Source organism: Lepisosteus oculatus, chromosome 19 (assembly GCF_040954835.1).
Source record: "Lepisosteus oculatus isolate fLepOcu1 chromosome 19, fLepOcu1.hap2, whole genome shotgun sequence".
NCBI lineage: Eukaryota > Metazoa > Chordata > Actinopteri > Semionotiformes > Lepisosteidae > Lepisosteus > Lepisosteus oculatus.
In genome coordinates, this window is record NC_090714.1 from 2,576,662 (window position 1) to 2,596,722 (window position 20,061).

At 42.9% G+C, this 20,061-nt stretch overlaps 1 protein-coding gene across 1 annotated transcript in view; it reads right to left on the minus strand.

Moving 5' to 3' along the window:
* Nucleotides 1–392: 392 nt before the first annotated feature.
* Nucleotides 393–20,061, minus strand: part of pkd1a (polycystic kidney disease 1a) — a 108,853-nt gene continuing 89,184 nt past the window's right edge. The window contains exons 35-47 of the mRNA XM_015359964.2: nt 19,800–19,905; nt 18,657–18,772; nt 18,027–18,229; nt 17,348–17,542; nt 16,792–16,931; nt 16,013–16,143; nt 15,169–15,325; nt 14,710–14,835; nt 13,736–13,910; nt 9,972–10,259; nt 9,381–9,515; nt 6,917–7,231; nt 393–6,426 (exon numbers count right to left, since the gene is read on the minus strand). Of these exons, the coding sequence (XP_015215450.2) occupies nt 5,761–6,426; nt 6,917–7,231; nt 9,381–9,515; nt 9,972–10,259; nt 13,736–13,910; nt 14,710–14,835; nt 15,169–15,325; nt 16,013–16,143; nt 16,792–16,931; nt 17,348–17,542; nt 18,027–18,229; nt 18,657–18,772; nt 19,800–19,905 (2,753 nt within the window). The 3' untranslated portion in view covers nt 393–5,760. The remainder of the gene's footprint in view (nt 6,427–6,916; nt 7,232–9,380; nt 9,516–9,971; nt 10,260–13,735; nt 13,911–14,709; nt 14,836–15,168; nt 15,326–16,012; nt 16,144–16,791; nt 16,932–17,347; nt 17,543–18,026; nt 18,230–18,656; nt 18,773–19,799; nt 19,906–20,061) is intronic.

Genomic DNA, 20,061 nt, shown 5'->3' on the forward strand with positions numbered 1-20,061 from the left:
CTGCGATCCTCAACTGGATGAAGTGCTAAAGTTGGGGGCACTCTCAGCTTTCCTTTAGCTTGCTGGCTGCCAAGAAGTGATTGTGAAAGACACCCACCTACTCCCAGTGATTTTACATCTTGTCAAATGAGAAGTGATCTGGCTGCTGAGTGATTTATGAACAGCATGTCTGTGTGTGGATACCTGACATGTAGAGCGCGGATCTTTGGGGATTCCAATTTTTTAAAAACATGTTAGGTCAAGCAAATACAATCCAGAGGTGTTCCCGAAGGCTCCCTCGGTACAGTTTTGATTCACATCCCATTTCCTGTACTCTATTTCAAGCATGCCTACTACAGCTACAGCAAAGTCAAGGAACCCGGTGAAAATGATGACACGCAAGTCAGAGTCAGTTTTGTAGAAAGACTAAGTAGGCATTTATTTTGTATTTCTTGTCGTACACAATACCCAAAGGTCAGCCATCAAAACGTGGACTTTGTCAAGTGCAAAGCATGGGAAGTGCTACAGCAAGCAAACAAAACAACAACAACAACAACAACAACAACAACAACAACAACAAAACATTTTACAACAGCATCGTTTCAAAAAAACATCACTCAGCTCCTGAACACGCTTTGGCACCATGAATACAGAACTGTATAAACAGTTTTCCTACTTCCCAAGCAGGTCCTTATTACTTGTATAAGCATCTTTACACAAACTCGTTTATGCTGGTGATACAGAAATAACCGTATTGCAAACTGATCTTTCCATGGGGCAATTCTTAGTTTTGACTAGATGAATTTCATATGCTATTTGTTGCCTGTTGTAGTTTGACTACCTGATATGCACCACCTGCTTTCCTGTTTAACCCCGAGACCTACGAAGTAGGTCAAATGTTGTCTTTGTGTTTGCTCTCTCTGAAACAGAAAGTAAAAATGAAAAGGCTCACAGGCCTGGCTCCCCCTTCAGGTGCATGAACACAGAGGAGGTGGGTGGGTTGGCACCTGTCTGTGCCCAGCAGTCCTAGACCCCTGTGAAACAGGCGCATCAGGTGGAGACTGAAGATTTCTCTCTGCTGTGTTCCAGGACACTATCAGAACACGCTATGGTGGCACCAAGACGAATCTGGCCAAGGGCAAACAACCTGCTTTGCAAACCACTCAAACTCCAATTTATCTTTATTAACGCTTTCGGTAAGCCCCAAAGAACACACCATGGCCATAAAATCCCCTCTTTCAAATCTCAGATGCAGCAGGGTCTTGCCTTCTAAATCCTACTCCCCTCCGATGTGCAAATTGCCGCCGTCTAAAAAATAAAATACTTCAAAGACCTTTAATGACAAAACTGGGACAGAAGATTACAGAAGGAGAAAAAGAAGAGATGCAATTATATTAATATTGTGCCCGCCAAGCAAGAATAATGTACCCTGGCAAATTTGAGGGACAAACCATATTGGAAAGCTTTTAGTAACAGCCCTGCTGTTTTCCAAATAGGTACGCTGGCTTTTTTGCAGCTACAGTATTAACATTTGTGTACAGGAAAATGGAATAGTCAGAAATAAGTTTGCATAATGTTACATGTATATACAAAGCTGTTATCTTTTCCTAAAATATTTATCAAATACTTGTTGCAAATTTCAGATACTCCTAACTGCTGTATCTCTATGAAAATAACGCAAGATGTGTTACACTGTTTAACAAACGATGCACCATGTTAGCCCCAGAGCAAAGTTAACTTACACCAATAGATTTGACACATTCAGCATATTCAACATTCCCTGTAATGCCTCTATTTAATTACAACAAATGGAGATTAATGTACCATTTAACAACTGTGTGGATAATTAACAATTAAGCAGAAGACACCTAAAAGAGTTTCAGGCATCGATTTGCACTTAAGTACATATGATTTATAAAGTAGATGCTTTTCTAAGTACAAAAATGCAGTCTAATTGTTTAACTAAATGCCGATTCTGTGCCAAAAACTGTGAATAACTTTCCACCTGAACCTTGTCCCTTACTATACTTTGAAAGAATGCTGTTTCTTTTACACATACATTTTGTCAAAAACAAAACCTCTTTTCCTGAAATACATTGATGTAAATACCTAAATTTTCTTACCTCAGCACAAATCTAAAATTGGTTTCAATGGTTTTGCATACTCAGTGCTCTGACTGTACTGTAGCCAATGTATGGAACAATAAAATATTTACAGCGGGACTCAAAAATATGTACATATATACATCGAAAAAACAGTCGAGCTTAATGACAATTGCTGATTGTATATATTGTAATTCTGAAATACAAATGTGAATACTAGTGTTTAAATTGTAAAGCATGCTTCTTAAGGAGTATGGCTATAATTCATTATAAGGTTCTTAGGTACAAACGTATTGACATCTACATTCTTTAAATCATTGGAGTTTTATTTAAGTCCTGCTTATTACTGCAAATCACCCTTTTTTATTAAAAAAATGAAGTGTTCAGTGCAAATTCTATTCACATTACCTGAATGTTATCAAATTTAGTCCTGTAAGGGATTCTGTGTGCTGTGTTCCTTGTGATAAGTTCTGTTTCATTAAGCACAAAATAAATATGTCTTCATGACTAATGAATACCAGCTACAGAAAAAGGAGGAACACACCTGCCCTGAGAAATTTTACTGAACTATTAACAATAATAACTGGCCATAAATAAAAAAAAAAGATTGTTAAACCCAACTGTGATAACTGTTGTATATGTTGTTTTTTTATTCAGGTACCAAGTACTTGCACTGAACTCTTCAAGATCAATAATTTCTGACATATTAAGACACTGGTAAAACACTGAAGACCCTTTCTGTTCCCACATTACTAGTCCCACATTAAATGGCCTTGAGCCAGTCACTTTGTATTAGTTTTTTAACCCGATCTTAAATTCGTACATTAGGTGCTAAGAACCAGCAGCACGAAAACGACCAACATAACAACAACCAAAACAATCTGACCTACTGCTACCGTCCAAAGTTCACACCTGCCAGAACCATTTCCTCCAGTCTAATCTTCAATGACTCTCTGTAGAGGAGTTGGCCAGTTGAAAATTGGGCATACTGTACTGTATAGAACAGCGCTGTCCTTCAATGTTGAGATTTCCATAGTAACAGAGGACCTCAAAAGCACAGCTCTGAAGCCTTCTTTTAAACCTCATATTTAAGTGCAGTAATACATATAGTAAAATATTGATTTGCTTTTCTGGAATGCTCTAAAATGCGTTTTAATGTCCAGTGATTAAGAAGTTAAAGTCACTAAGGGCCTCATAGTCTCTGAATAATGTTGACAAAAATCAATGCACTTGCCAGATTTTCATGTGATTCACCACTTTAGACCTTTACTGATTATCAGTTACTATTCTATAGATCTGGTCCTCTACTTTCAAGCCCTATTTGTTCAGAGATGAACAATGTCGCCCCCAGTAAGATATTTATGGTCCTTCCCGACATCATAATGCTACTCTTGCAAAGCCCTTCTGATAAATACAGTATGCTAAAAACACCCAACATAGCGTACGAAAACTGCCTTTGGCCTTAGACACTACAGATGTGACCTGTACCGCAATAAGGTTGAGCCGAATTAAAAGAAACTCCTGTTTTGGGATCCCTGAGAAAAGTGACAGTAAACTAAATGTGGTAGAAAAGCTGTCCAGTAAGAAAAGAAAAGAACAGGACTGCGTGACATTACAACACCCTAAAGCACATCAGCTATAGTATTCTATAAAGGAACCTTGCAAATATAGATTTTAAAAAAATAATTAAATATGCCATCTTATAATAGCATCCTTTAAAAGTAAAGTGCTAGGTACACCAATTAAAATGACAACAATTAAGTTAAAATAACAATATTATAATCCTTCCTCGGTGCTATTAAATGCTTAGCAAGCTTTGGCAATAGTAATGGAACGTATCTGTGCAGCTACATCCGATAGTAACTGTAAGAAGCTTATTATTTTAAAATATATTACTAAAAGTGCTTTTAAATTAGTTTTGAACCATTAAGCAACACAATGTATACCCCCCCGCCCCCTCCCAGGTTTCTCAGTGGGGCTTTCGATGACATGAGCCGTCTGCATGCGGCAGTGGGCTCGCAATGAAACCGAAAACCCCCAAACCGAGAAACAACCGTATGTACTGTATATAGTGTAGCGGAACCATGTTCAGTTGACCCAGTTCAGATTCTTCAGATGTTTAATCCACACGAGCTCCTGGTGGCTGAAGCAGTAAATTATTATTTGAAAATGCCAAACATGTCCTGTTACTCTAATTTCATTTAACAGTTGGCCTGCTTGGCCTCCAATTCAGCAACTCTGGGAGTCCTTAGCGAACTTATACCATGTTTTCTGTTGTACCCGTCTAGATAACTGCTACTCCACTGGCAAGATTAATTCGATCAGTCGCGCCAATAAAGCCTGTTGACATTGTGGTTGAAAATCTGAATTAATGTCGTTAAATTGGGAAGAGCATCTGAAGATCCTACAGCCTTTGCATGCTGGGAATTGGACACCCCTGTGTTTAATATAACAACCTGAGACAATAATAAGGGAAAAACATCCATAACACTTGATTATTATATAAACGTTATCAATATCTGTCTTTTTTACCTCCGATTTATCTTTACTGTATGGACTTGATTCCTGGCTTGCTAAGAATTCAGTGAAAGCTGGGAGGGGGCACTGATAGCACAGTTATCATCTATACCTTCTGCAGTGCTCCAGGCCATTGGATTTCTGCAACCTTGATCTGAAAACACATGTAAATACAAAAACTCAAAACTGCTCTGAAACAGAACAATGACCTTACACCAGTTTTTTTTTTATAAAAAAAGAAAAATAATCACCAATAGTTTTCTTTTAGAGCAACGTGTTGAACAGAATTGTACACCAAGCAAGTACTTTGTTAATTTTGCAGTCCATTCATTTTCAATTGATATTTTTAAAAGCACAACCGATGCTTTGTCATTTTCACGCAGACCTCCAGGGTCTTTGGAATAAAAAGTGGCGACCCGCACCGTCTTGAAATCCTCACTGTGTACCATATAATTCTCTAAGGTCCCCACAACCGCTGTTCAAAGACATCAGAACATTCATGGACTGTTCAGGGCTTCGGATTATTTTCCTGTGGTGAAGAGATCTAATAGGATTCTAAAGCAGAACTGGACAGTAATCAGAATGGAAGTCCTGCAGTGAAGAGCTGTGTGGGAAACAGTCATGACACGACCTGATGCCACTATCACCTTAACTTTGTTGTTAGGCTCCCACCAGGCCTCAGGGGCAGGTTGTAGCTTCTTTTGTGACTTTCTTTCTTAAAAACACAAGTCTTTCCACGAGATAACACAGCGCTTCCTCATCAGAGCTGCTCCCCCTTTTAAGAGGGAAAGTGATTGCGGCTCATCAGCTCATCGGCTCATCCGATTATTTTCCCGCAGAACCATCTGATGATTCCTGGCAGGTCTGCACCAGAAGCGACCGCCCTGCTGAGCCTCCCCATTTTAATTTATTTGTTGTTTTCTCATTCGGGCACACCACGACAGGGTAAAGAGCGCGCCGCCACGTTCAATCTGTCCATTTCCGGGATCAGCAGGGCGCCATTTCGGTAGAAACCTGAGGCAATTTCGGCCACTGCGGCCTGGTTACAAGATTGACTTCTGGCAATCGGTGCCAATGAGATTATCCCAGTGGCGCTCGAGTAACCCTCTCAAAACCTCCCCCTTAAGAAGCCTTCACCACCCCCCTCAGCTGTAAGCGACGCTCACAGCTGGCTGCCCTGCCGGGAGAGAGCCTCCATTTTTGGGTGACCGGTCACGTGCACATCCGTGTTGGGGTGCACCTTGTTTTTCATGGGCGGGGGTCTCCGTTTCCTGGTGGGGATGGTGGTTGTGTGGGCGGGGTGCCGGAATAAACTGGAGGGGATCGCCGCGTCCGCGTCGCAGGCGGACTCCCTGTCGCGCGGGCCGGGGCGCGCGCCCGGAGACCTGGCCCGCAGCTCGGGGGGCTTCTGCCCGCGGCTGCCCGCCGGGCCTCTGCCGGCAGAGGCGCTCCTGTTGACCAGGCAGTACTTGCTGAGCAGGGCCTCCGTCACCTGCAGGCACTTGCTGCGGTTGAGCCGCCTCTGCGCCCGCTCCAGGCGGCACTCCGTCTGGTAGAGGTCCTCCGTGACCTTGTTGACGCGGTCCAGCTGCAGGAGCAGGGCGTCGAACACCGGCGGGAGGCGGCGGAGGGTGGCCTCGGCCTCGGCTCTCTCCCGGGGCGGGGCCGGGCCCAGGGCCTCCGCCGGGCCGCAGGGGCTGGAGGAGGAGGGGCGCGAGGACGTGTCCGACGCCGTGTCCGGGGTCGGCAGGGGGCACAGGGACTTGGAGTCGCTGGAGCAGCGGGATGGCAGGGGGTCCATGCCCTCGAAGCGCACTTTGTGACGGAACTGAGGAAAGAGAAGGAAAGGGGACGCTCTGGAAATCAGGGGATACGCAGGGAGCTGAACGGGTTACCACGACAGACCGCGTTTTAGAAAAACACGTTTGCAACTGTAGGGTGAAAACGTTCATAAAGGTGCTTTGCCTTTTAGTCCCCAAACCAGAAACGAACTGGCAAGTTGAGGCAGGTCTCTAACCCACATGAGGAGTGGACCCGGGGGAGTGTGCAAGCGAAGACGACTGGAAGGCAAGAAGACAGCCATAATTAACCCTCGCTCTCATCCCCGTCGCGAGAACACGAGCACCAAGCAAAAGCCGCAGTACGAATGAGAAGGACATCAAAAGCCGGGACAAAAGAGGACAAGTGGAAAGGGACTTGACAGAAGGCTGAGGCAAGGACATCTGCGCTCGAGCTCGTGTGAAAAGACGTGTCTCCCCCCTTCCTTCGCCGCTCTGTTTGAAACCCGCTGTGCCCCCCCCCCCGGTGGAAAGACAAACCTCTTTGGTCTTGCTGAGCCCCATCCACACCTTCAGCCTCCTCAGGAAGAGCTCTACCATCTCGTAGTCCTGCGGCTCGAAGGCGGGCCTGTACAGCTCAGAGCGCACCAGCGCGTAGCTCCTGAGCAGGGCGGCGGGGAACAGGCGGAGCACCAGCCAGCCCTGGACGACCCCGTAGCTGATGAGATAGGCCAGGGAGAGGGCGGACGGCCGCGGCAGAGACGGCCTCCGCGCCAGGAGCCCCTGCGGCACGCCCAGAAGAGAGAGAAAGGCTGAGCCCACGCTGCTGTAGCCCTCCGCTGAAGAAGAGAACACCTGGGGATAGTGGGGGGGGGGAGGAGGTTAAACCTGGTGCAGAATCGTGTGGGTTATGCACGGCTTTTTCATCCTCCAATCACGCTATTTCACCCCTGGGAGAGAGGACGCCGTGCCATTAGTTCACCTTCTTGGGAACTAAGGTAAGGAGCCAGGAAGCTGAAGCCGTGTCATGACTGGAATAAAACAAGAAGGAGGCGGTTTTCTTTCTTTCTCCACAAGATTTGAAAATGCTCAATATTTAAATGTTGTCAAATTCCTGTTTCTTTACAGTTTCAGTTTTCAATACAGCCCTGTATTGCAATCAAGCCTCTCCTTACTTTGTCACGAGATCTGACTGTACTCGTGCAGTTTGGAGTTTATTCCGGGGAACACTGTCCATTCTTGTTGCTTGATTCATTCTGGTGTTCCTTATTTGCGTCTGGGCCCGTCCCTTAAATTCACTGTTAAGCTCCGCCATCCTCTAAAGGCAACCTTCAGATTTCCTGAGTGGTCATTTTGAAAATACTTAGAATAAGCCACCAATTTCCTGGGACACGCATTTGCCAAGCCTAATTCTGTGCAGATCTTTGAAGCCAAAGTTCAACTTCTGAAATATTTATATAAATGAGTTCAGAAAAAAAAGAAACCGATGAATCCCCTTTGGCCATATAACTGCGTATGCTTTTTCCTTTGCTTCTGTAGAGATACATTGTAAAATAATGCAGGGAATTACTTTTTAAGATGATATTCAGACATGGGTGGATGTTAAGATCATTACGGTGTTGCAAAGGCATATTCATTCTTTTCTGAGCCCAGAGGAACCATGACATAGTGGAATACTCGCAGCTACATTTTCTTTTCCTTTTTGTGCAGACAAGATGAGGACAGATGCCTTTCAGATGCCAATCACTCTGAAGACCACAGAGCCAAAACACTACAACATAGATCTTTAACAAAAAAAACACAAAGATTTAAAAATGTTCTAGGTGAAGAGAGCACTTTTAAAACAGCTTGAAAGGTACTTATTAAATTTCTCTGGAAGCATTTAAAGATGAAATGTTCTCTGGTCCTTGGAAAATGGCTACAATTTTCTAAGAGCAAATGATAACCCTGCAGTCACCATGCTGAGAAAGACTTTATAAATAGTAATGCAGGTATTGAGCTGCCACTAAAGGAGACACATGAGTAGTGATACGTTTTTCTTCTTTATACGTAGATACATTTTTATTTTACTGAAACTGAATCCGAATAGTTCATTTAATTAGTGATCATAAACGCCATTATTATAAATCTATAAGCAAACTGGAGGCTGTAGGTACAGTAAAAGCATACAGGTTTCCAATTAGAGGTGACTCTTATGCTTTTTGGTGTGAAGCACCCAGAAAAAACTGACACAAACATGGAGAGAACATACAAACTCCACACAGACAGCACCCCAGGTCTAGAATTGAACCCAGGGCTGCAGAGCTACAAAGCAGCAATGCTAACTACAGCACCACCCTGCTGCCTAAAGGGAGTATTTTACTACTTGAATGTTCAAGCTACACACTATTACAGGTGAATGACGTTTTACCCACATGAAGAGTGTAATCATGTGTGATTCAACAAAGTGGAAAGAGGTGAATACTTTAGCAAGGATACAGAGAGCTCTGTTCCATTTTCTGTTGTCACGAAACTCCAAAAGACTATGTGCCTTTTAAAATACCCTAACATCAGGCACACTGACTGGCACATTCAATGGAAATGATCAGGAGACATTCTGCAAAATCCCTGGACTAAGTTATTCCTTGAAACGAGCCCTCAAAAGCGGGACTACATTTGAAACTACTAAAACAGCAGCTGATCCTGCTGAGTTCAAAATTTAACAACAAGATCTGGGTTTTCTCAAATTCCTATGCTTAGGCTTTACAGGCCTGTAATGTAGGTGTCTATCAATCACTAATAAATAAGAAAAGCCAGACAAGAGGAGGCCATGCTGCCTATTTGGACGTTTGTAGTTAACCGATCCAAGGATCTCATCCGGCTATTTCTTGACGGAAACCAAAGACCGCTTTGTAAATGTGGGCAGCCCCATTCACCAAGCCACGGAGCGATTCCTCTGGGATTCCCTTCCCTTTCCTAGGGTTTATGCTGCCATACTCTGTCATGGAGGTGAAAGCCGGCCTACCAGGTAGCCCAGCTGGGAGTAGGCCAGGAGCAGGAGAACGAAAGCCACCGTCACTGCCAGCAGGTCCTTGGCCGCGCGGCGCAGGGTCTTCCCAAAGATGGACCACTCCCTCAGGAACCGCAGCTGGTGAGAGACCTGAGGGCCAGGAGGACCAGCTGTCAAGCAGAATCTCTGACCTGGGAATAACCAGCTTTGGGTACTGAGGCAGAGAGGGTCCTGAACCAAGTGGATTGGTCTATGGAGAACTTTACTCAGCTGTGTCTTGGATGCTCATTCAATAATTCTTAGACTTCGTTATTGGTGGTATAACACTTTTTTCCTCGCACAATGAACGTATCGTTGAAAACATCAAGGTGTGATTAAGTATGCCCCGTATTCCTGTCACCTTTTTCGTGCATGTTTTAATAGACTATATGTCACATATTCCGCAAGAGTAATGGCACATAGGAGGAGAGTTGGTGATGTTAATGTTCATTTGCCTTTACTCTAATCTTAGGACGGACAGAAACCTGAAGTGTAACTACCCACAGCAGAGGGAGAAGCCTTTCGAGTTCAGCTGCTTGGGTCTTGGGGAGGTTCGTGAGGATTTACCTTCAGAATCAGCAGAAAGAGCAGCACAGCCGCCAGTTCAGTGAAGACTGCGCTCTGGAAGGCAAACTTGTAGAAATCGGTGAAGCCTTCCCGGTGCTGGAGGAAGGTGTCCCACTGCCGGTCAGCGAGGGACACGCGGCTCAGGTGCACGACCACAGTGGACAGAGAGAGGGCGATGGTGCACCACTGAGCAATGTTCCATGGCTGGGCGAAGTAGCGACAGCCCTCTCGCCTCACTGCCATGCCTTCACGAGCCAAAAAGTAAATCGCAAATGCCAAGAGGAACACCTAGGGCAGACACAGGGACGCAGGCTTTTAAACCAATTTAGAAAATGAAGATACATACACATTTTCTCTTCTTATTTAAGCATTATATCTCCCAACCCATACAGCAGAGGAATACCAAGAAATACAGTAAGTATTGCATGTTCACTGAGATTAAAAAACTATCCACAGAGATATGCAGAAAACCATTCTAAATGTATAACCATATAGAACCATACAGATTCAAATTGTGATTGACAGAGGGGGTGAAGGTAGGTGAACTCCCTGAGAGGAGCTTTCTTTTTTACTGTTTTTGTTTCAGTTCTACATCAATTTACCACTTCTGTAGGTTTAATCGTCTGTTTCTATCTCTTACCGCAGAAGAAGAATCTGTCAAAAATGAATAAAACATCAACTACAGCAGTTATTTATGACACACTGTCTCGCATGTTCCCTTGAGAACTAAAACAGAAAATTGTGCGTTTATCTTAAAGGCCAAGTGCTCGTTACAGACTGCTGAAAGCCAAAAACTTGATTTGAATGAAAGAAAAAAGCATTACATGATTAATTCTTTAGGATAAAAGCCCAGAGTGCTTTTAAGTTAATTTACTTTAAAAAATGCTATTTAGACATTACAGGCTGTTGGCTGAGCAGAATTGCACACGCAGCACTCTCAAGAAATCAGAAAAACAGTCGGCTTCGCTGCAGCTGAAGAGTTTTAAAGCTTACAAAGTCAGAAATGTTTTTACAGCACATTAGGACAGTACATGTTAATTTTGAGAAGCTAATAATTCCCCCTAGTGTGTATAAGATGATGAAATATTAGGTATAAGGTGAAAAGTATATAAGCATATTTGTACTAAACATTCCTCCTCTTCCTTCCTAAAGTTGTTTGCTTTTTGTACAGAGTACCATACATAATAATTTTCAAAATTGGCATAACCAAATGATATTTACATTATTTAAAAATAATATTGAATATCCAGTTGTGCCAGTTATACAATACTATCTATATTACTTTCTAAATCAGAAGATAACATAAGATTGTTTTGATTCCTATTATTTCATATCTTGCTTGTGTCATGAAGTGTCTTTCTATTAGAGCTCTGTTAGTATTTGGGCTTGGATAATCTGTCAATTTAATCATGCACTGCAGACAAAAATGTTTTATTAAAAAGACACTCAAGGAACCCATTTCTGTAGAGAATGCACAAACTATTTTTTTACACGTGATACATTCAAACTTTGACATCAAACCTGCTGTGCAAAAACACCAGTTGTCTGTAGAAAATACACTCCCATGGTGTAGAATTGAAGTGGGGAGAGGCAAACTAGCTTGTTAAACTCCATCTAATAAGTGCTACTTATCAGCTAACCTGTCAGAAAATGTCCCTGTTATTTAAAAAGAATAAACTGCATATAGTTGCAAGAAAAAGTTTGAGAACTCTTTGGAATTACCTGGATTTCTGCATTAATTACTCACAAGAATATGGTTTGATCTTCAATTAAGTCACAATAATAGACAAACACAATCTGCTGAAACTAATAACACCAAAACAATATCGTATCGTCGATACTGGACACATCGTTTAAACATTCACAGTCTAGGTTGGAAAAAGTATGTGAATCTCTATGCTAATGACTTCTCCAAAAGCTAACTGGAGTCAGGTGTTCCAATCGATGAGATGAGATTGGAGGTGTGGGTTGGAGGTGCCCTTCCCTATAAAAAAGGCAGACAAAGGTTGCTTACTGATAGAGTCTGCTCTTCCCAAGAAAGAGCTGTTCATGTGAACCATTCCCTGATCAAAAGAAATATCAGAGGACCTTGGAAGAATTGTAGAGATGCATAAAGCTGGAAAGGGCTACAAAAGCATTTCTAAAGGCCTGGGGTGTTCATCAGTCCACAGTAAGACAAATTGTCTACAAATGGAGGAAATTCCGTGCTGTTGCTACTCTCCCTAGGAGTGGGTGTCCTGCAAAGATCAGGGCAAGAGCGCAGCGTGTGATGCTGAAGGTGGTGAAATAGAACCCTAGGGTAATAGCAAAGGACCTGCAGAAATCTCCTGAAATTGCAAAAGTCTCTGTTCATGTGTCCACTATCAGAAAAACACTGAACAAGAATGGTGTTAAGGGAAGGACACCACGGAGGAAACCACTGGTCTCCAACAAAAACAGTGTTGCATGTCTCAAGTTTCAAAAGATCACCTGGATGTTCCACAATGCTGGGACAATGTTCTGTGGACGGATGAGACAAGAAGTTGAACTCGGAATGGCAGAAATGGCAACGCTATGTTATCTCAACTGTGAAGCATGGTGGAGGGAGCATCATGGTTTGGGGATGCTTTCCTGCCTCAGAGAGATTTTACAGGAGAATGTCAAGGTAGCGGTCCGTCACCTGAAGCTTAATAGAAGTTGGGTGCTGCAACAAGACAATGACCTGAAGCGCAAGAGTAAATCAACAACAGAATGGCTTAAATGGAAGAAAACGTGTTCTGGAATGGCCAAGTCAGAGTCCAGACTTCAACCCAACTGAGATGCTGTGGCACGACCTGAAGAGAGCTGTTCATGCAAGGAATCCCAGAAATATCAATGAACTGAAACAGTTTTGTAAGGCGGAATGGTCTAAAATTCCTCCTAACTGTTGTGCAAGTCTCATCAGCAGCTACAGGACACATTGGGTGGAGGTTATTGCTGCTAAAGAAGGTCCTACCATTAACTAAATACAAGGGTTCACAAACTTTTTTTTTTTCCTGCCTGGACTGTGAATGTTTAAATGATATGTTCAATATTAATTGTCTGTTACTAGTTTAAGCGGACTGTGTTTGTCTATTATTGTGACTTAGCTGAAGATCAGACCATATTTGTGTGAGTAATTTCATGCAAAAATCCTGGTCATTCCAAAGGGTTCACAAGCTTTCTTGCAACTATACTTCTTAGCCCCTTTAATGTGACCTATGTTTAATATTGTTTGAATGTACATATTTCACATACTGGCTGTTTTCCAGTACACTTTTACTTAATTTACAGCATATAACTTAACCTGTAGCCTAATGGGAACCAGTCCAATTCCTTTTTAATCTAAGACATAAGACACTGTTTATATACCCCCATAGATTTCTTTTTTTTTTTTACTGCAACTGCAGATTGTATTAGTAGCCATAGATGCCTGTTACACTCTGCCTTAGACCTGTTATAACAGTCAAACAACGTAACTTGTTCTTCTAGTGAGACATGGTGATGCCATACCTTTACAATATGAAAAAAGTAGCATGATATTTTTGCTTAGCTCCACTTCTAGAAATTGAATTCCTCTCTACTCACAGCTTTCTCACAAATTTAAGACAAACTGCATGGCTTAATCAGGTGTTACTAGTTCAAAATCGCTACCTAATCCAAGATGTAGACAATTATAAATAAAATGCCCAGACACCGTGCGAGTACGAGATCTCAAGCAGTGTCTTACTTCCCGCTTGCTCTTGTGGTAGAAAAGGGAATGTTACCATCATGAGGAGCAGCAGGTCCAGGCCGGAGCTCAGTCTCCGTAAACTCATGGCTTTGATGTCCACGCTGGCCAGAGTTCCAGCGGAGAGGGAGAACTCCACCAGGAACGTGACCACGGCGAACACATCCGTATTGGTGTTGTACAGCGTGAACTCCACAAACAAAGCCTTGCTCCTGCACAGCAGACAGATGCGAAAAGAAAACGGGAAGTAAGAAACAGAAGAATGAACAGCCTGAACGAAGCCATGCCTAGAGCTCTCACTCAGCCGTCCTGTTACTGTAGGGGGCGGATCTGATTTTGTGCTGCTGGTTACTCACCCACCTGATTCATCATGTAATGTATAAACGGTTTACCCACTACAGATTAAGAAAATTATGTAAGATTAATTTATTGCGCATCAGTATAACTGCATCACACTAGGCACTTTAAACTACTGTGTCAATCAATTACACGGGAGCACCGTAAATTTGCGTTAAATAAGACCTGAAATAAGTACAAAAACACCACATTCTGGTTTGGTGTGAAGTTCTAAATGAGCGATTCACCTGAGAAATAATAATTATGTAATCGCCCATCAGAGTTGTTTCCCCCAAAACAGTGACAACACTAAGTGCAGAAAAACTTCAACTCATATTATACGCATGGAATTCTTATTTGTGCTGCTCTCTTCTGACATTTCTGTCCATTTAGCCTGAAGAATCCCACATACATGTGCAGTTTTACTCTTATAACTAGTGCAGCCAGGTTGCTCTATTAATGGAGGCTGTCTCTGATAAAGTTGGAGAGCCAAATCAAAGCTTCCAAGCTCTCTTCTCTGAGAGCCGGTGTGCCACGGGGAAAAACAGCATTGGAAATGACTCGACGTTAGTCAACCATTGGCAAGCTCTGTGCCACATCTGGAACACGTCTGAGCTGGCAATGTGTTTGCTGACTTGAGCCTTGCTTAACGACCATTCCCATTTCTCTACTCACATTTTGTCCAGCCAGTTGAAGTTCTGGAGGTGTTGCAGAATTACTTTGGATACATCTGCAGATCTCTTCAGCTCTTGGATATAGCCACCATTGTTATAAATGGAGAGCTTACCCCAATACCAAACCCTTCGAGAGAAAAAGACCCACAAGAGCAAAACTTAGAAATGGGATCCAATGGCTGGTTCACACATTTCGACCACAAAGGAACTCCTGACTCTCCAAAACCAGCTCTTAATGTAGTAAACTCAAATTGCTTTTAATAATGTTTAGGACACTCATAATGGCAAGAATACATCTCTGACATTTTACTTCTAAAGCCTCTTAATGTTTCTGGTGCCTAGGAATGTGTAACCATTAAAATAGAGGATTCATTTCTGGGACAGGATAAAAGGCTACATACTATACGAAAAAGTGTGAACATTATCCCATTACAATGTTATTTTAGAACAGGCTGCTTACCCTGTGAAGTCAGGTGGGGAGCTGACCCATCTCTGAGTCAGGTTGGAGCTTGATCTGTCCAACTCAATGCTGTGCGTTCCATTATCCACAGTGGAAGCAAACTGTTTGCACTCTCCTAAGAGGAAGCCTGTATTGAAATAATCTTCCACAGTACAGCCTATTGGTGAAAAACAGAAACTGCATTAGTGAAGCTTGTGCGACAAGTTTGTATAAACTCACACATGAAATACAAAATAACAGCAAAAGAAACCTCCTGCAACAAAGTTCACAAAGTCAGAGAGTGCACTGATCTTGTGGAACAGCCGTGATACAGGTAAATTCATCATGCTGGTTAACACTGGTCACCAACAGGGTTGATCAACATGAGGTCTACAGTGAAAGTCATAAGTTATAGGGTTGTTGTGTGTGGCTGCTGTTGGAAGCAATACAGATTGCGCTTTGTGCCAGATCCTGTCCCAGTCCTCCTACAGACACTGATCACGCAGACACCTTTTCCTTCGTATTAAGATTCCAGTCTCTCCTCTAGATGCCTTAAACCACGCAGCAGATTAAATTCTGGTGAGCAGGGCATGCAAATCCCTTCATTCTAATCTCACACGAAAGTCATGTGGTAGATGGAAAGTGACAGTGCACACATTGTGTCCGGTCTCTACCACCCCAATGACACGAAGGAGCTGTTCTCTAAAGACCATACACTTGTGCACTCTCCAATATAACAGCACCAGGCGGCACTGCCAGCACTGTCGTCTGGGTACTACCGCCTCTCCTGCCTGGAGGTTATTGTTACAATCTGCTTCCTCTTTTATTTCCTTTGCGTTTGGAAAGAGGAAATAACCGCTCCCACCTTCCCGGGTGCGGATCTGTCGAAGGCGAGGAGACCCCAGGAGGATGCTGCTGGTCTCTTTCAACAGGGTGTCATTGTTATACAGGTATGGGATCAGAGAGCCGGACAGCCACAGCCAGACGTCCTCATGTCTGAGAGGCAAAGCAAAGCAATAGTGGATTCAGTTGACCTCATCTGGGCTACTTCTTTGTTTTCCATTAACACTGCAGTTGCAAAGAGTTTCACAAAACCTAACCCCGGGGAATATTGTTTTTTTTGTCCATTAAAGTTCTTTCACCACAATGTCCAAGAGTAGATTTTAGCCCCTATTGTTTCCAGATAATAAACACTTAACATACTGTGTATTAGATTGGGTCTATTGATGTTGTACAATATTGGCAACTGCTGTATAGTTCTTTAAAGAGCTCTGTGCCAAAGTATTGCAAAGTGGGCTACAATAAACTGACTGGCTGATTAAAGATATCAAAGAATGTGGCCTTTCAGGTTCTGAGAGTTGAAAAACAAAGCTACAGTATATACAGTATGTCAATTCAACAATGCATAAATATATATATTTGAGTGAATTCAACAAAGCATAAATATAGACACACAATCTGCTGAACCTAACACAAACTACTGTATATTTTCAAAACTAGCATAAAAATGTAACTGTACTGTATCTTTAAATGTCTGATTTTGTTTTTACTATGTTTTATATTTATTGTGTGTACTACCATACAACACAGTGCTTCTAGTCTGGTCAGAAAACGCCTGTCAGTGAGACGTATTGTTATTATTACTTCCTGATGCTGCTGAAAGTGGCGGAATGGAGCCTCTGCTGGAGCAAAGCTTGCAGCTGCCGGCTGCTGGCATCTCTGGCCGAGTCTCCGTAGTTAATGAGCAGCACGACGAGCAGGAACAGCATGTAGACAAGGAAGTTCTGAAAGAGAAATCACAGCGCGTTTAACTGGCAGCCAAAAGCGCTCGGGTCACTGATCTCGGGCAGGCCACTAAGGGCAGGATTAAATTAAAACCTTGAATCGTCCGCCAACTGCAAACCAAAAGCCCGTTGCCCAACAGCAGTGAACTGTACTGTTACCAAGAGTCCCTGTCTGTGCCTTTGTGTTGGCTGGGATGGACTCTAGTTCATTTTCTCATCTACGGATAAAGTGGTTACTGAAAATGGCTTAGGAACCCACAGAAAACTGTACACAACACTGTAAATAGGAAAACCTTATTTGGAAAAAGGAAAAAAAAACATTATTTTTTGTCTCAAACCTTGCAGGAGTGATCCCTAAACTAAATTGTCTGACCGGGTACATTGATGTGCATGCATAGGTGCTTCTTCCAACCTACCGTCAACATTCGGTGAAGGATTCTCACTTTCTTGGCTTCCTCCCTGGCCTGGAACAGAGCGAAGCCCTGCGGAGGGCGCACTTTCTGAATCCTCTCGGACACGTGCAGCACCCGGGGACATGCCACCAGGGTATCCTGCTCTTCGGGCTGAACTCTCTTCACCACCAGGCTGAAGTAGAAAGCCTCCGCCAAGATCTACAGCAGCGGAAAGCAGACGAGAACTTCAAAACCCTGCAGCAGGTACACGGGGAGTCCTTCAAGTCACCAGGCATGAAATCACAAAGCTGTGGGGCTACAATCTGCCACAATGAAAGTAAAAGACTTTAGGGCTATAGAAATTGAAACTATTTTCTAAGTGTAGAGAAACTGACTAAAAAAGGAAGAGCCAGTATAGTACTGTATACAATATGACATTCACTTAACAGAGACAAAATAATATATGGGTTCTAAACTAAAGTACTCCATAAGTAAGCAATTTTGCCAAAATTGTTTGTTGTTGTTCAAGCCAAAACAACGCACTGTCAATAAAGCTTTTGGGGCATTTTTAAAAGGATCTTATAGCATCAGGCACCAGGGAAGCAATACTCTGCTTGCACATTAATTGGTTACGCTCCAGAAGTCCCTAGGGCCAGCAAGGAGAGGTGTGGATCTGTTTCAGTGAGTCTGAACTATGCTGTACCTTCAGCGGCTCCAGTACAAAGAAGGAGGCCAGGAAGCTGAAGATCCCGGAAATGAGCCACATGAGGGCCACGCTGGAGCTGAACCGGAGCCCAATCCACACGGATACACCGGAGGAGACGACACAGAGCAGGAGGCTCAGGACATGAGCAGCCGGACTGCACCAGTACGGGAAGAGCATCCTCTTCGACAGCTCTGTCACCACTGCAAGCACACCACGGAAAGGGACCTTACTGCCATGCAGGCTAGCTCAGTACCTCGTCTTTCTTTCAGGGTTTTGGGGCTGCCTTGAAATTTCATTTCATTCCCAATTACTTTGTTTTTGTGGGGCTTTTTAAAGAGCTTCCACAGGTTTATGACATTAGACTTGGGAACACCGAGGGACAAATACTGTAACAGCTGCTGTGACAAACACACGAAAAACACTCACAATTTAATATTTCTTTTGTCCGTACTTAAAGATTCACCATTAAGTAATACATAGTGATTTGTACTGGACATAAACACTAACAGTTAGTACATTTAGTAGAGTGTTTTGTATCACAGCACTGTAACAATACAGTATTTCTGCAAGAACAGTAAATACATAATTTCCCCTAGGATTACATAAACCTAAATTGAGAGAAAATACCAGTTCTGGAAGTGAATGCAGACTTGGGGGGGTCCCTTCTTATTGTCCCAGCGGGAACAGGTTCATTCAGCTTCTGGAGCAGGATCACTTCAGTCTTGTCTCCAAAAATACTGGACCTGGGACAAAGAGATAAGGGAACAAATACTCAAAACACATCTCATAATCTTGAGCAGCGCCAGAGTACTGATAATGAAGCAAATGCCCTGGGAATGAAATCAATGACGGTGCAGAATTTTAAATAAGAGTCTGGATATGAAGATGCAGTTGATATTCCTCATCATTTAATACTTCTAGAATATGAGGTAAATGTGCCTGTAGGATATCGGCCCGTTTTCATTTAAAGCCTTTTTAAACATTTATAGTAATAACTGGATCCATTTAGGAAATTTATCAGAAGAAGCCTGAAGCCATACTTGTAATAAAATGCAAAGCTGACCGTATACTGCCCCCCTTCAGTCATGGAATAAATCTGGGATGTAAGCTAAAAGTAAAATCTAATATCAGACAGAACACAAACATTTGAGAGCTGCTGAATCCTGCCATCGCTGATAAAGAGTTAATTCTTGACAAAATATTTTTCATACAATATGAGCTGGCATTCGTCCGTCCAGGGTGCAGTCCTGCCTTCCAAGGGATCCTTACCAGGAAAAAGTGGTTTTCCGATACTGGGTGGATATATTATTTGGCATTTGTCACAGAAATAATAATAGACCAAGAGGGCTCATTAACAGAAGCCAAGACATGAGAAATCAAATGAATAAAAACACATTAGGCGAGGGGTTCTGAGCGCCTTAACTATTTCGTATCAGGGGTTTGAGGCCATGTCATGCTGCCCTTGTACAGTAGCACGAAGCAGAAACTGTAAGGTTGGACAGTGGTGACAGACTGGCCTCTCCTTCAACCGGCATTGAACCTCCTGAACGTCAGTGGGGGAGCTTATGCATGTGGAAGGAAGGCACAGAAACGAGTGTCAGAACGGTGACTTGATGGGAGCTTGGGTGCATGGTCTCCCACTCTCCCTGGCTCTCGGCTCTAAACTCAGAGGTAAGGAAAACCTGGGGATTCCAAATTAGAAATGAAAAATAAAACATTATGCAAGGGCCAGGTAATGGGTTAAATGCTCAAGCTGGCATTTCTACTTACAAGTCTGCCATTTCGCTCTCTGTCTGAGAGAAGTATTGCTGAGCCTCTCGCAGTTTAGACATCTGCAGTTGTCCATCAGCTAAGATCTTCTTTATTAAATCCTCATCTAGGAGAAAAAGATTACATAAACCCCTGGGACTGCAAAATACCTACAGTTAGACGGGTAAATTATTTCTCCTGTGGTTTACACAACAGACAGAGCCGTACTGAAACCATTAACGTTTTAATGTTGCAGCTCAAGATGCCACCATTATACATTGCA